Source organism: Macrotis lagotis, chromosome 1 (assembly GCF_037893015.1).
Source record: "Macrotis lagotis isolate mMagLag1 chromosome 1, bilby.v1.9.chrom.fasta, whole genome shotgun sequence".
Taxonomy (NCBI): domain Eukaryota; kingdom Metazoa; phylum Chordata; class Mammalia; order Peramelemorphia; family Peramelidae; genus Macrotis; species Macrotis lagotis.
Genome location: NC_133658.1, coordinates 61,984,659 through 62,000,294, shown reverse-complemented (window position 1 = coordinate 62,000,294; position 15,636 = coordinate 61,984,659). Strand labels below are relative to the sequence as shown.

Below are 15,636 nucleotides of genomic sequence, written 5' to 3'. Positions count from 1 at the left end.
TCCCTGCCTCAGATTTTTACCAAATTCCATCCCTCCTCCACAAAGCTGTCAAAGTTCAGATCTGGCCATGTCATCCCTTTACTCAATAAAACCCAGTGATTCCCTGTTACTTCTGGGATTAAATATAAATCCCCACTTTTGGATTTAAAGTTCTTCACAACCTAACCCCAATATTGATTCAGTAAAATTTAAAAGTTTTTGCATAAATAAAACTAATGGTCAAATTTGGAAGAGAAATGGGAAATGGGGAGTGGTGGACTTTTTAACAAGTTTCTATGATCAAAATCTCATTTCTAAGATATGTGGGGAACTGAATTTATTTTAAAAAGGGGGGCATTCTCCAATTGATAAATTGTCAGAGGATATGAATAGGTAGTTTGCAGAGGAAGAAAGACCGAGTTACTAACAGCCATATGAAAAATTGCTCTAAATCATTAACAATTAGGGAAATGCAAATTAAAACATCCCTGAGGGACCACCTGACATCCAGCTGTTTTGCTAAAATGACAGAAAAGAAAAATGACAAATGCTGGAGAATCAGAATATTGTACACAGTAAAAGCAATACTACCCAATGATTAACTGTGAATGACTTGATTTTTCTCAGGAATGTGATTAGCCAAAATTACTCTGAAGGCTTATTTTGGAAAATGCCATCCCTTTTAGAAAAAGAACTAATGGAGACTGAAATACTTTTTATTGCTGTTATTGTTCAGTCATATCCAACTCTTCATGACTCCATTTGAGGCTTTCTTGGCAAAGATCCTGGAATGGTTTGCCATTTCCTTTTCCAGTTTTATAGATGAGGAAACTGAGACAAACAAGATTAAATGACTTACTCAGGGCTACACAGTTGGTAAGTATTGGAGGCTGGATTTAAACTCAGGAAAGGTTGGATCCTATTCCTTTTCCCCTGCCCCCCAAACCTCAAGATGTGCAATCTTGTGAACTCCATTTCTTCATAAGCTTTGCACATACACTTGATGACATCAATCTGCTCCAGGGTCAAGTGCAAAGCATCTTTGTTCTGAGTTAGGCAGGGGATATAGGCTGGGACAATGGGCTGGGAAGACGTTAGAGACTGGGACATAGGCAGGAGACATAGACAAACTGCTGACACTAGACCCAGTGCTCTATCTACTGCAACACATACATAGCTGCCAGCTTTTTAAACTTTCATTATTCTTGGGGAGTTTTTTAAATCTTTTTTTGGAACACGATGGATAATGGAAATGTTTTACATGACTGAACATGTATAATCTATGTCAAATTGCTCTCCCTCTCAAGGAGGGAAGGAAAAGAAAGAGAATTCTGAACTTAAACTTTAAAAAAAGTTTAAAAATTTTGTTTATGTGTAATTGAGAAAAAATAAAATAAAAATTAAATGCAAAAATAAAAAGAAATGATGAAGGGGATAGTTTTAGAGAAAACTGAGAAAATGTGTATGAACTGATGCAGAGTGAAGTAAACACAATTAGGAGAATAATCTATCTAATAACAACAAGATTATAAGGATAAACAACTTGGAAAGACTTTTGCACTCTGATTAACTCAATTCTTACCTACCTCTGAATACAAAGCTAATGAACTCAGAATAAAGGCTAAATATGTTTCAGTCTTTATATACATATAAATAAATAAACAAACATATATATATATATAAATTAATGGACATGACTGGGGAATTCATTTTACTTGACTGTATATTTTTTCAATTGTTTTTTTTTTTTGCAAGGCAATGGGCTTGCCCAAGGTCACACAGCTAGGTAATTATTGAGTGTCTGAGGCTGGATTTGAACTCAAGTACTCCTGACTCTGTGGTCGGTGCTCTATCCACTATGCCACCTAGCCACCCCATTGACTGTACAGTTTTTAAGGTGCAGCTAGATGACCCAGTGGATAGAGAGCTGGGCCTGCAGTTAGGAAGACCTGAATTCAAATCCAGCTGTGTGATCCTGGCAAGTTACTTATCCTATCTGCCTCAGTTTCCTCATACATAAAATGAGCTGGAGAGGGCAATGGCAAGCCACTCTAGTATCTTTGCCAAGAAAACCCTAAATAGGGTCACTTAGAGTCAGACACAACTGAACAACATGTTTATAACATGCTTTGTTTTTCTTGCTTTTTCAATGAGGAAGGAAGAGGCAGGTAAGAGAGGATTCAAAAATGAAAATAAACTGAAATTGAATTTAAAAAATAAAGTAAATTATGGTCACAACAGCAATAACCCACAGAAACTCATTTAAGTCCTAGGTATAAGAATGAGGAATACAAACTCCACATATAATTTCTTCTCAAATATCAGCCATTCAAGCAAGGCCTAGAGCAGTAGACTTCAAGCCAGGAGACCTGAGTTCGAAATCTGTCTCAAATATTTATTAGCCTGGGCAAGTCACTAAACCTCTGCTTGCCTCAGTTTCCTCATTTGTAAAATAAGGAGACTGGATGGGATGGGAGGTGGGATTAGATGAGTTACAGGTCTAAGTCTGTGAATCCAATGAAAAGGCATTTATTAAGAAGCTACTTATGCTGGGCAAGGGTCAATGGTAGTGAGGGAGGAGGAACAGGGACTGGTCATCAGGGACCACATTTGGGGGTTATACCTGGGCTCCTACCAGCCCTTTTTGAAGCTTCTGGATATTGGTTTGGGTTTTGTTGAAGGTTCTCAAGTCGAGGCCTTGGAGACTGTTCTGATGAAACCATCTGAGGAGGGCTGGTAAGTCATTATGGCTATAGGAGAGAAAGCAGAGCACGGAGGTCAGGAGCCAGGTCAGAGAAAGCTCAGGATGGGAGCTAGGAGGGAAGCAGGGAAAACTGCAAACAGGAGTCTGGATCCAAGGTCAGGGGATGGGGGGAAAGGGACAGGTAGGGAGGGAGAGGGGTCAAGGATCAAGGTCAGGGGAAAAGTGAGGCTAGAGATTCAGGGCTCTCTGGCAGAGAGCCCTCAAGTTGCTCCAATGCTATGATGATAAGGTACCCTAGGAAAATAGTGTGGGTTTACTAGAAAAAGAGGTTAAAGGTCTATACCCTGAAGAGATGATGAAAAAGGGTAAAAACATCACTTGTACAAAAATATTCATAGCAGCCCTGCTTGTGGTGATAAAAAATTGGAAATTAAGTGAAAGTTCTTCAATTGGGGAATGGCTTAACCAACTGTGGTATATGTATGTCATGGAACACTATCATTCTATTAGAAACCAGGAGGGACAGGAATTCAGGGAAGCCTGGAGGGATTTGCATGAACTGATGCTGAGTGAGATGACCAGAATCAGAAAGACACTGTACACCCTAACAGCAATATGGGGGTGATGATCAACCTGGATGGACTTGCTCATTCCATCAGAGCAACAATCAGGGATAATGTTGACTATCTGCAATGGAGAATACCATCTGTATCCAGAGAAACAACTGTGAAGTTTGAACAAAGACCAAAGACTATTACCTTCAATTTAGAAAAAAAAATTATCTTATTATATAATTTTGCTATCTCTTATACTGTATTTTTCTTCCATAAGGATATGATTTCTCTCTCATCACATTCAACTGAGATCAACGTATACCATGGAAACAATGTAAAGACTAACAGACTGCCTTCTGTAGGGGGTCGGGGGAGGGAAGCAAGAATGGGAGAAAAAATTGTAAAACTCAAAATAAATAAAATCTTTCTAAAAAAAAGGGGGTGGCTAGGCGGCGCAATGGATAGAGCACCGGCCCTGGAGTCAGGAGTCCCCGAGTTCAAATTTGGCCTCAGACATGTAATATTTACCTAGTTCTGTGGCCTTGGGCAAGCCACTTAACCCCATTGCCTTGTGGAAAAAAAACAACTATAAAAAAAAAAAGAGGTTAAATCCCAGATGGAAGAAGTCATTTTATGTATTGAGCTTTGGTTTTTTCCAACCATAAAGTGGGGATGATAATAATAATAATAATAATAATAATAGCATTATAGTAATATGCAAGATAATGAGTAATCATTCATATTAATATATTATAAATAATTAATAAAATCATAATATAATATCTGCTTATTGTTGGAAGTTTTACAAAGTGCTCAACAACGACCACATGAGGAAGCTGTTAGATTTAGCTTCATTTTACAAATGAGGAAACTGAAGCAAGCAAGGTTCATTGACTCGCCTAGGATCACATGGCAAGGAAGCATCACTTGGACCCCAAACCAGACACATCCTTAGAGGAGTGAGGTAGGCTCAAGAGACTGTCACTGGGTGTCAGAAGATGGAGGCTCAATTCTCACCTAGGGAGAGACTGGCCTGTTTTCCTTCTCATGTTTTCAAAAGGAGAGAGGAGGAAGTATCTCTAGCCTCACTTTTCCCCCGACCTTGATCCTTGACCCCTCTCCCTCCCCCCAATCCCCTGACCTTGGATACAGACTCCAGGTTTCAGTTTTCCCAGCTTCCTTCCTAGCTCCTATCCAGAAATAGTTCAAATTTGAACTCAGGTCTTCTTGACCAATTCTCAATCCAATGCTACTGTCATCTAGCAACCTTGAAAATGAGGCCTGGGCCTCCCCAACGCACTTCAAACTGCTATAAAAATGAGTTCTTTTTGGAGATGATTTGTTTGGGTTACTTTAAGCTCTTTGTCCCAGTCTGGCAAGGTTCTCAGGGGGCAGGGGAGAAGCCCCCCCCCCCCAGTCTGACAAAACAATGACTTGCCCATTCCCATGGAGTCCCCATCCCAGCATTACCTTACCCTCGGTGTTAGGAAGGAGGCAGGTACATACCCATCGATGAGCGGGTAGGCTTTCATGAGGGCCTGGGCTCGCTCTCTCAGCTCCAAGCTGCTGCCAGGGGCTATGCCCACCCCCAGCACCAGCAGCACCAGAGCCAGCAGCCTCGGGGTCTTCTCCATGTCCAGAATGGTCTCCTGTAAGACCTAGTAGGCCTCAACTTCACCTTGTCCAGAGGGGAGATCCAGAGGTCGAAGCAGGAGCAAGCCTAGGAAGGGCAGGAGAGGCTGGGAACAAGATCAAAGACAGCCTTGTCCCATCAGGCCCTAGGGGAGCCACATGGGACAGGGAGGCTTCTGGAGCTAGGGGGGAGGTGAGAGGAGGAGCCCCAGCAAAGAGGAGGGGGCAGTGGCCATTGGAGGTTGCCAGGGCCCTGCCCCCCCCCCCAGGGAACTCACCAGGGAAACTCATCACAGAAACTCACCAGAGAAACTCACCAGAGAAACTCACCAGAGAAACTCACCAGAGAAACTCATCACAGAAACTCACCAGAGAAACTCACCAGAGAAACTCACCAGAGAAATTCACCATAGGGAAACTCACCAGAGAAACTCACCAGAGAAATTCACCAGAGAAATTCACCAGAGAAAGTCACCAGAGAAACTCACCAGAGAAACTCATCACAGAAACTCACCAGAGAAACTCACCAGAGAAACTCATCACAGAAACTCACCAGAGAAACTCACCAGAGAAACTCACCAGAGAAACTCATCACAGAAACTCACCAGAGAAACTCACCAGAGAAACTCATCACAGAAACTCACCAGAGAAACTCACCAGAGAAACTCATCACAGAAACTCACCAGAGAAACTCACCAGAGAAACTCATCACAGAAACTCACCAGAGAAACTCACCAGAGAAACTCATCACAGAAACTCATCACAGAAACTCACCACAGAAACTCACCAGAGGGAAACTCACCAGAGAAACTCACCAGAGAAACTCACCAGAGAAACTCATCACAGAAACTCACCAGAGAAACTCATCACAGAAACTCACCACAGAAACTCACCAGAGAAACTCACCACAGAAACTCATCACAGAAACTCACCATAGGGAAACTCACCAGAGAAAGTCACCAGAGAAAGTCACCAGAGAAACTCACCAGAGAAACTCACCAGAGAAACTCATCACAGAAACTCACCACAGAAACTCACCAGAGAAACTCACCAGAGAAACTGATCACAGAAACTCATCACAGAAACTCACCAGAGAAACTCACCAGAGAAACTCACCAGAGGGAAACTCACCAGAGGGAAACTCACCAGAGAAACTCACCAGAGAAACTTACCAGAGAAACTCACCAGAGAAACTCACCAGAGAAACTCACCAGAGAAACTCACCAGAGGGAAACTCACCAGAGAAACTCATCACAGAAACTCACCAGAGAAACTCACCAGAGAAACTCACCAGAGAAACTCACCAGAGGGAAACTCACCAGAGAAACTCATCACAGAAACTCACCAGAGGGAAACTCACCAGAGAAACTCACCAGAGAAACTCACCAGAGGGAAACTCACCAGAGAAACTCACCAGAGAAACTCACCAGAGAAACTCACCAGAGGGAAACTCACCAGAGAAACTCATCACAGAAACTCACCAGAGGGAAACTCACCAGAGAAACTCACCAGAGAAACTCACCAGAGGGAAACTCACCAGAGAAACTCACCAGAGAAATTCACCAGAGAAACTCACCAGAGAAAGTCACCAGAGAAACTCACCAGAGAAAGTCACCAGAGAAAGTCACCAGAGAAACTCACCAGAGAAACTCATCACAGAAACTCACCATAGGGAAACTCACCAGAGAAACTCACCAGAGAAAGTCACCAGAGAAACTCACCAGAGAAACTCATCACAGAAACTCACCAGAGAAACTCACCAGAGAAACTCACCAGAGAAATTCACCATAGGGAAACTCACCAGAGAAACTCACCAGAGGGAAACTCACCAGAGAAACTCACCAGAGAAACTCACCAGAGGGAAACTCACCAGAGAAAGTCACCAGAGAAATTCACCATAGGGAAACTCACCAGAGAAAGTCACCAGAGAAACTCACCAGAGAAACTCATCACAGAAACTCACCAGAGGGAAACTCACCAGAGAAACTCACCAGAGAAATTCACCAGAGAAATTCACCAGAGAAAGTCACCAGAGAAACTCACCAGAGAAACTCATCACAGAAACTCACCAGAGAAACTCACCAGAGAAACTCATCACAGAAACTCACCAGAGAAACTCACCAGAGAAACTCACCAGAGGGAAACTCACCAGAGAAACTCACCAGAGAAATTCACCAGAGAAATTCACCAGAGAAAGTCACCAGAGAAACTCACCAGAGAAACTCATCACAGAAACTCACCAGAGAAACTCACCAGAGAAACTCATCACAGAAACTCACCAGAGAAACTCACCAGAGAAACTCACCAGAGGGAAACTCACCAGAGGGAAACTCACCAGAGAAACTCACCAGAGAAACTCACCACAGAAACTTTCCAGAGAAACTCACCAGAGAAACTCACCAGAGGGAAACTCACCAGAGAAACTCATCACAGAAACTCACCAGAGAAACTCACCAGAGAAACTCACCAGAGAAACTCACCAGAGAAACTCACCAGAGAAACTCATCACAGAAACTCACCAGAGGGAAACTCACCAGAGAAACTCATCACAGAAACTCACCAGAGAAACTCATCACAGAAACTCACCAGAGAAACTCACCAGAGAAACTCACCAGAGAAACTCACCAGAGGGAAACTCACCAGAGAAACTCACCAGAGAAACTCACCAGAGAAACTCACCAGAGAAACTCACCAGAGAAACTCACCAGAGAAACTCACCAGAGAAACTCACCAGAGGGAAACTCACCAGAGAAACTCATCACAGAAACTCACCAGAGAAACTCACCAGAGAAACTCACCAGAGAAACTCACCAGAGAAACTCATCACAGAAACTCACCAGAGAAACTCACCACAGAAACTCACCACAGAAACTCACCAGAGGGAAACTCACCAGAGGGAAACTCACCAGAGAAACTCATCACAGAAACTCACCAGAGAAACTCACCAGAGAAACTCATCACAGAAACTCACCAGAGAAACTCACCAGAGAAACTCACCAGAGAAACTCACCAGAGAAACTCATCACAGAAACTCACCACAGAAACTCACCAGAGAAACTCACCAGAGAAACTCATCACAGAAACTCACCAGAGAAACTCACCAGAGAAACTCACCAGAGAAACTCACCAGAGGGAAACTCACCAGAGAAACTCACCAGAGAAACTCACCAGAGAAACTCACCAGAGAAACTCACCAGAGAAACTCACCAGAGAAATTCACCAGAGAAAGTCACCAGAGAAACTCACCAGAGAAACTCATCACAGAAACTCACCATAGGGAAACTCACCAGAGAAACTCACCAGAGAAACTCACCAGAGAAATTCACCAGAGAAAGTCACCAGAGAAACTCACCAGAGAAACTCATCACAGAAACTCACCATAGGGAAACTCACCAGAGAAACTCACCAGAGAAAGTCACCAGAGAAACTCACCAGAGAAACTCATCACAGAAACTCACCAGAGGGAAACTCACCAGAGGGAAACTCACCAGAGAAACTCACCAGAGAAACTCACCAGAGAAACTCACCAGAGAAACTCATCACAGAAACTCACCAGAGAAACTCATCACAGAAACTCACCAGAGAAACTCACCAGAGAAATTCACCATAGGGAAACTCACCAGAGAAAGTCACCAGAGAAACTCACCAGAGAAACTCATCACAGAAACTCACCAGAGGGAAACTCACCAGAGGGAAACTCACCAGAGAAACTCACCAGAGAAACTCACCAGAGAAACTCACCAGAGAAACTCACCAGAGAAACTCACCAGAGAAACTCATCACAGAAACTCACCAGAGAAACTCACCAGAGAAACTCACCAGAGGGAAACTCACCAGAGGGAAACTCACCAGAGAAACTCACCAGAGAAACTCACCACAGAAACTTTCCAGAGAAACTCACCAGAGAAACTCACCAGAGAAACTCACCAGAGGGAAACTCACCAGAGAAACTCATCACAGAAACTCACCAGAGAAACTCACCAGAGAAACTCACCAGAGAAACTCACCAGAGGGAAACTCACCAGAGAAACTCACCAGAGAAACTCACCAGAGAAACTCACCAGAGAAACTCATCACAGAAACTCACCAGAGAAACTCACCAGAGAAACTCACCAGAGAAACTCACCAGAGAAACTCACCAGAGAAACTCATCACAGAAACTCACCAGAGGGAAACTCACCAGAGGGAAACTCACCAGAGAAATTCACCAGAGAAAGTCACCAGAGAAACTCACCAGAGAAACTCACCAGAGAAATTCACCATAGGGAAACTCACCAGAGAAACTCACCAGAGAAAGTCGCCAGAGAAACTCACCAGAGAAACTCATCACAGAAACTCACCAGAGGGAAACTCACCAGAGGGAAACTCACCAGAGAAACTCACCAGAGAAATTCACCAGAGAAATTCACCAGAGAAAGTCACCAGAGAAACTCACCAGAGAAACTCATCACAGAAACTCACCAGAGAAACTCACCAGAGAAACTCATCACAGAAACTCACCAGAGAAACTCACCAGAGAAACTCATCACAGAAACTCACCAGAGAAACTCACCAGAGAAACTCATCACAGAAACTCACCAGAGAAACTCACCAGAGAAACTCACCAGAGAAACTCACCAGAGAAACTCACCAGAGAAACTCATCACAGAAACTCACCAGAGAAACTCATCACAGAAACTCACCACAGAAACTCACCAGAGGGAAACTCACCAGAGAAACTCACCAGAGAAACTCACCAGAGAAACTCACCAGAGAAACTCACCAGAGGGAAACTCACCAGAGAAACTCATCACAGAAACTCACCAGAGGGAAACTCATCACAGAAACTCATCACAGAAACTCACCAGAGAAACTCACCACAGAAACTCACCACAGAAACTCACCAGAGAAACTCACCAGAGAAACTCACCAGAGAAACTCACCAGAGAAACTCATCACAGAAACTCACCAGAGAAACTCACCAGAGAAACTCACCAGAGAAAGTCACCAGAGAAAGTCACCAGAGAAACTCACCAGAGAAACTCATCACAGAAACTCACCAGAGAAACTCAGCAGGGGGAAATTCAGTTTTCCATTCTCATGGTTTCAAAATGAGGGAGGAAGAAACAGAGAAAGTAAGGATTCTTCCAAACTCCCAAGAGCTACACAATTCTAGGCAAGAGACAGCAGGGATGTCGGTCCTCCTCAATGAACAGCACAGGGTGGGAGCAGATGTGGCTTTGGGGCTGGATGAGCCTCAGGAGTCCCTTCCTACTGAAGAGATCAGAATATAGGAGATTTTGAGCTTGGGGGTTCATCTAACTAGGCCTTTTCATTTTACAGATGAGGGAGCTGAGAGAGGCCCAGAGAGGTTAAGATTTGCCCAGTATGTCCAAAGTAGGATTGGCGACCCTAGAGTCAGGAGGACCTAAGTTCAAATCTGGCCTCAGACACTTAATAATCACCTGTGTGGCCTTGGACAAGTCACTTAACCCCATTGCTTTGCAAAAAAAATAAAATAAATAAAGATTGGACAGGAAGTTAGAGGGTGCAATGGATAGAGCACGGGTCCTAGCACAGGCCCTGGAGTCAGGAGGACCTGAGTTCAAATCCAGCCTCAGACATTTGACACTTGCAAACTTTGACTTTGGGCAGATGGTGTAATTCCTATTGCCTCACCAAAAAAAAAATTAATTGATAATAATAAATGAAGTGGAATTTGAACCCAAGCCTTTCTGACTCCAGATCTATCACTCTTTCCTCTATATTATTCTGACTCTTGGTAGTTTTATTTATTCATTCGTTCGTTTATCTATTCATCTATTTATTATCTATTCATTTGTTTGGGAGGAAGGGAGAAAACCAAATGAAAGCGTTATTGGGCTTCAGTAACCTGACTCTCCATTTTGTCAAGCCAGTCCCTGAGTCCTGGGTCTGTTCTGCAGGAAATGAGAACAGACCCTAAAGCACCCATGGATACAGGCAGTGCAGCCGGCCCCCGCTCCCTTCCACGCATACAGAGCTGGGCTCCTGCTCATCATGGCCTCCTCCGAGGTCACCCCACAATCATTATGGTCCCAAGTCAAGTCTTACCCTTCCTCCAGACTAGTCCCTTCTTTTTCTCCCCCTTGGCCCCAAGCCAGTGTCTTTAGCAGACATCTCCTCTCTGGCCCTACTGGCCATTCTACTGGCCTTGCTCCCCCTCCGAGAATCTGGTCAGAGAGCGACAGTCTCAGAAAGGACATCCTGACCTGCACCCCAAGACCCCAGCCCCCTGGTGCTGAAGGAGAGGCCCCTGGGTTCAGATGACTTTGGATATTAGTAAAGGTCTTCCTTGGAACCAACCCCTCTTGGGTCTTGGACCTCTGGTTCTAGGGGTGGGGAGCAGTTGAAGGGGGGTAGGGTGTGCTCGAACAGTATTCTGTAGAACACAGCTTGAAAGAATCTTAGTTTTGAATTCAGCCTTTACCTGAAAAACCAGCATTCTGGACAAATGGTCATACGACTTCTGCCCTAAAGGTCTCTAAAAGGGACCACCCAGCTCTGGCAGCTAAATAGTACTGTGACTGGACCAGAAATTAGTCAGGAAGGCCTGGAAGGTTCAAATCATACTTCAACTACTTCTTAGCTGTGTAATGTTGGATATGCTCCTTCTCTCAGTTTACTCATCTGTGAAATGAAGATAATAACAGCACCTCCTTCCCAGAGTGTTTATGTAGCTCAAATGAGAGAATATTGACCAAATACATCATAAATGCTAGCTATTACCAGTTGCTGTTATCACTATCAATATTAATCATCTCCTGAGATAACCCACTCTTTTTTTTTTTAAGATTTTTTGCAAGGCAATGGGGCTAAGTGGCTTGCCCAAGGCCACACAGCTAGGTAATTATTAAGTGTCTGAGGCTGGATTTAAACTCAGGTACTCCTGACTCCAGAGCCAGTGCTCTATCCACTATGCCACCTAGCCTCCCTGATAACCCATTCTTAGTGATTATGAAGTTTTTCCTTACATCAAGCCTCAATCCACTTCTCTTTAATACCCTGCTCTGCCCTCTGAGGCTAACAAGAGCCAGTTGGATCTATTTTCCAGATGATAGACTGCCTTGTAAATACTTAAAGACTTCTATCAAATCCCACTTAAATTTTTTCCTAAAATGATGTATGTAAAACTGAGCATGACCTTGAAGATGGACTAATAAAAATAATAATAACAGGATAAATTGAAAATAACTCAGAAGGAAAGCACTAGCACATTTTATAGAATGTGTTGTCTGGTAAACTACTTTACAAATATCTCATTTGATCTTCCCAAATATACTGAGAGCTAGGTGTGATTATTTTACACATGGGGAAACTGAGGCAGTTTGTTTATCTTTTCTTAAGGAGAAGGTTGTAGCAGAGGCAGAATTTGAACTCAGATCTTCCTAACTCTGGGTCTAAAACTCTATCCATTGTACCACCTAACCCCATCCCTCATTCATTTTCATAGAAAGGAAACTTAAATACCACCTAGACCAGTTCCTTCATTTTCCTATCAGGAAATGAAGGGCTCAGAGGATTCAGAGGGATAGGAAACCTTGTTTCTTATTTCCAGAGGTGTGTTGCATATTAATATTTAACAACCAGATTTCTGAAAGCCAGTCCCATTCTATCAACTCTTAGATAAGTCACACGAAAGGTCCATTATGAAGAATCTATTATGAAGGTGAAAAGCACTTCATTAAGCACTGGGAATACAAAAAAAGGTAAAAATCAAAGAGCTTCCAGTCTAATGCAAAGATACTGTGCAAACAATAATGTTCAAACAAGATATAAACAAGATAAATTGAAAATAATCTCAGAAGGAAAGCACTAGCAATGAGCTGGAAGTGAGATTTTAGCTGGGTCCTGAAAGAATTCAGGGAAGCCAGGGGTAGAAGTGAGGAGAGAATTTTCCAGTGAAAATTCATGTGAAATATATGGAATCAGAAGATAAAGTCAATGGATCAAAGAGTAATTAGTGGGTATATGAAAGAGCAACTAAGTTATGCCCTCAAGGAGTTTATTTTATATCCTACTGTAAGGCCAATATGTATTCATAGATTTGTGGAAATTGGTAGTATATTTTATTATCCTCATTTTACAGATGAGGAAACTGAGGCTTCAGGGCCCTGGTCCTTATAGCACATTGAGGCTATTCAACTCTTAGATAAAAAGGAAATTTTTGTCACATATACTCTTCCCTTTTCTGATATTCTCCTTAATGAATGCTTAATTTAATTAAAGGGTTGATTCAAAGACTCAGAGTTCTTATCTGTAAAATGGCACAGAGTATGAACTTTTTAAAGTGTTTTTTAAATTATTTATCCATTCATAAATTCAATCATTCAAGGCCACCCAGCTAAGTCAGCTCTAGGAACTGTGAGAACATAGAGCTCCAAAAAACCCTAGAAATTATCTGATCCAACCTCCATTTTACAGTTGAGGAAATGGAAGTCTCCAGAAGGGAAGTGATACCCAAAATCAACAGTAAAAAATAATGATACTCTGGTTTTTCTTCAGAGCAAATAAATATTTTTCCTTTTAACAGTAATTAATAGCAGAGCTGAGATTCAAATATAGAGTTGAGGAAAGGGAAGGGTATGTGTCCTCCAAATTTCCACTTTATCTACATAGAATTGAAGGATGGCCCTTCTATTAGCTTCAACATGATATAAGGGACAAGGGAAATAAAATGTGAATTCAAGGTCCAAACCTCAAAATCCTATCTTTCACACTTGCTAGTTGTATAAGCTTGAGTAAGTCATTTCATTTTTATTAGCTAAAGTCTCTCCATTTCTAACATTTTGAACTGTAAAAAGGAATATTGGGAATTTAGAGAAGCAATCTCTCTCCATTTATATATATATATATATATAGGAAGAGAGGAATTATGAGAGTGACGTGTTTAATAAAACAATTAATCTCATCATCAGTTTTGTTTAGGAGAAGAAAGAGGGGCAGGAGACAATGGGCAAACATCTGGGGAATACTTATAGCAAGAAAGCTACAGAAACTCAGGAAGAGAATTGTTTGTAAATATACATGGGGGAAAATAATCACCTTGATGAGAGAAGTTTCTTGTAAAAATAATTGTTCCCAGGAACATAATGGTGATTTTAGACCAGGGAAAGGAGGTAGACAAACAATATGTCCTTCCAATTTCCAGTTACCCACTAGGGAACTGAAAGTAGGGGAGGGTAGAGGAAGGAACCAGTAGGAAATAGCAGGAAATAAATATTAAAAAGCAACAACTAAAGCTATAACTATTCACTTTTGTTGTTTGTTGTTGAGTTGTTTTTCAGTCCTGTCCAATCTTTGTGACCCCTTTTGGGATTTTCCACTGGAGTGGTTTGCTGTTTCCCTCTCCAATTCACTTTACAGATGAAGAACTTGGGGCAGAGTTAAGTGACTTAGCCAGGGTCACACACTTCCATATTTTAAAACAGGAAGATAAATTTTCCTAACTTTGGATCCACCATGCCATCTACTTATCCCACTATTCACTAGGTGAATATATTTGGGACCAAGAGGTATACATTGTTACTTGAACCCTAGCAGCTATGGAGAAAGGCTTTGGGTTGGAGAAGGGTACTAGATCTGGAGTCAGGAGACCCAGGGACATATCCTGGATCTGACTTTTACTAGCTGTGTGACCCTGGACAATTGACTTCCCCTCCCCTCTGGTATTGCTGGAGCACTATGGTACCCCCCTTATATGGAAGGTACCCACATCCATAAGGCCAATGACTCCCACAGCATCCAGACCATTGCCAGAGGTACTGTTTCCTATCAAATCATGACAACCGGTGAAAAAAGTTCTGCAAAAGGTAGTGCAGAGTATGTCTTTGTACAGCATCCCCTTCCCTATAATCAAGATAATGTTCTCCTGAAGTTTAGTGAAGTCATGAAAATCAGGTATATAAGGTTAACAAACTTCCTTATTCAATCACAAGGCTGATAAGAGAGGTCTCAGTTTAGATCATTAATGACAGACTTTGCCCAATGTCTCCCTTGGGCAGCTAGTTCATAGTCCATGGGGTCTGGAGTCAGAAGGACCTCAAATCTGACCTCAGACACTTACTAACTGTGTGACCCTGGGCAAGTCATGTCACCCTGTTTGCCTCATTTTCCTCATCTGTCAAATGTACTGGAGAAGGAAGTAGCAAACCACTCCAGTATCCAAGAAAACCACCACTGGGGTCATAGTCAGAATTAAGAGAATAGTTACAATAAAAATGTGTTTAACTTTCAGGATCTATTTTGAGAGTTGAAAATATTTAAAGGAGGTTGACCAAATTAAAAAAGATTAATTTTTTTTTCTATTTCATTATTTATTTTGAATTGTACAATTTTTCCCTTAATCTCACTTCCTTCCCCCTACCCCCCACGGAAGGTGGTCTGTTAGTCTCAAAAAGACTAATTTCTGTGACAGTGTCTCTCCTGATTTTCCTCCTACTAATCTGACAGCTCCTCTATCTCCTTTGCTGCATCACAATCCATCTCCTACTTCCTTAGCATGGGCATCTATTTCTCTGGGTTCTCTCCTGGCCCCTCTTCTCTGCTCCATCAACTAAGAATTCTTAACCTGGAGTCAGTGAAATTTTAAAAAAATATATTTTGATAATTATGTTTCAATTATCATTGATTTCTTTTGTACTATGTATTTTATTTTATACATTTTTAAAATATCATGCAGAGGACTTCCAGCCAAGATGGTGGAGAGAAGACAGGCACAGTTCTAAAGTCTCCTGATCTTTCCCCATC

The 15,636-nt window shown here is 42.2% G+C and overlaps 1 protein-coding gene across 6 annotated transcripts in view; it reads right to left on the bottom strand.

Annotated features, from left to right (window-relative positions):
* The window catches only part of LOC141499283 (dipeptidase 2-like), a 53,531-nt gene that overhangs the window by 10,198 nt on the left and 27,697 nt on the right, over nucleotides 1–15,636 (bottom strand). For 2 of the 6 annotated variants that reach the window (XM_074202097.1, XM_074202093.1), the window contains exons 2-3: nucleotides 4,744–4,957; nucleotides 2,603–2,729 (exon numbers count right to left, since the gene is read on the bottom strand). In XM_074202097.1, the coding sequence (XP_074058198.1) occupies nucleotides 2,603–2,729; nucleotides 4,744–4,871 (255 nt within the window). In that variant the 5' untranslated portion in view covers nucleotides 4,872–4,957. Of the gene's footprint in view, nucleotides 1–2,602; nucleotides 2,730–4,743; nucleotides 4,977–9,908; nucleotides 10,123–10,941; nucleotides 13,647–15,636 lie in introns of those variants that run through there. The other 4 variants (XM_074202084.1, XM_074202086.1, XM_074202091.1 and 1 more) reach the window with 4 other exon arrangements.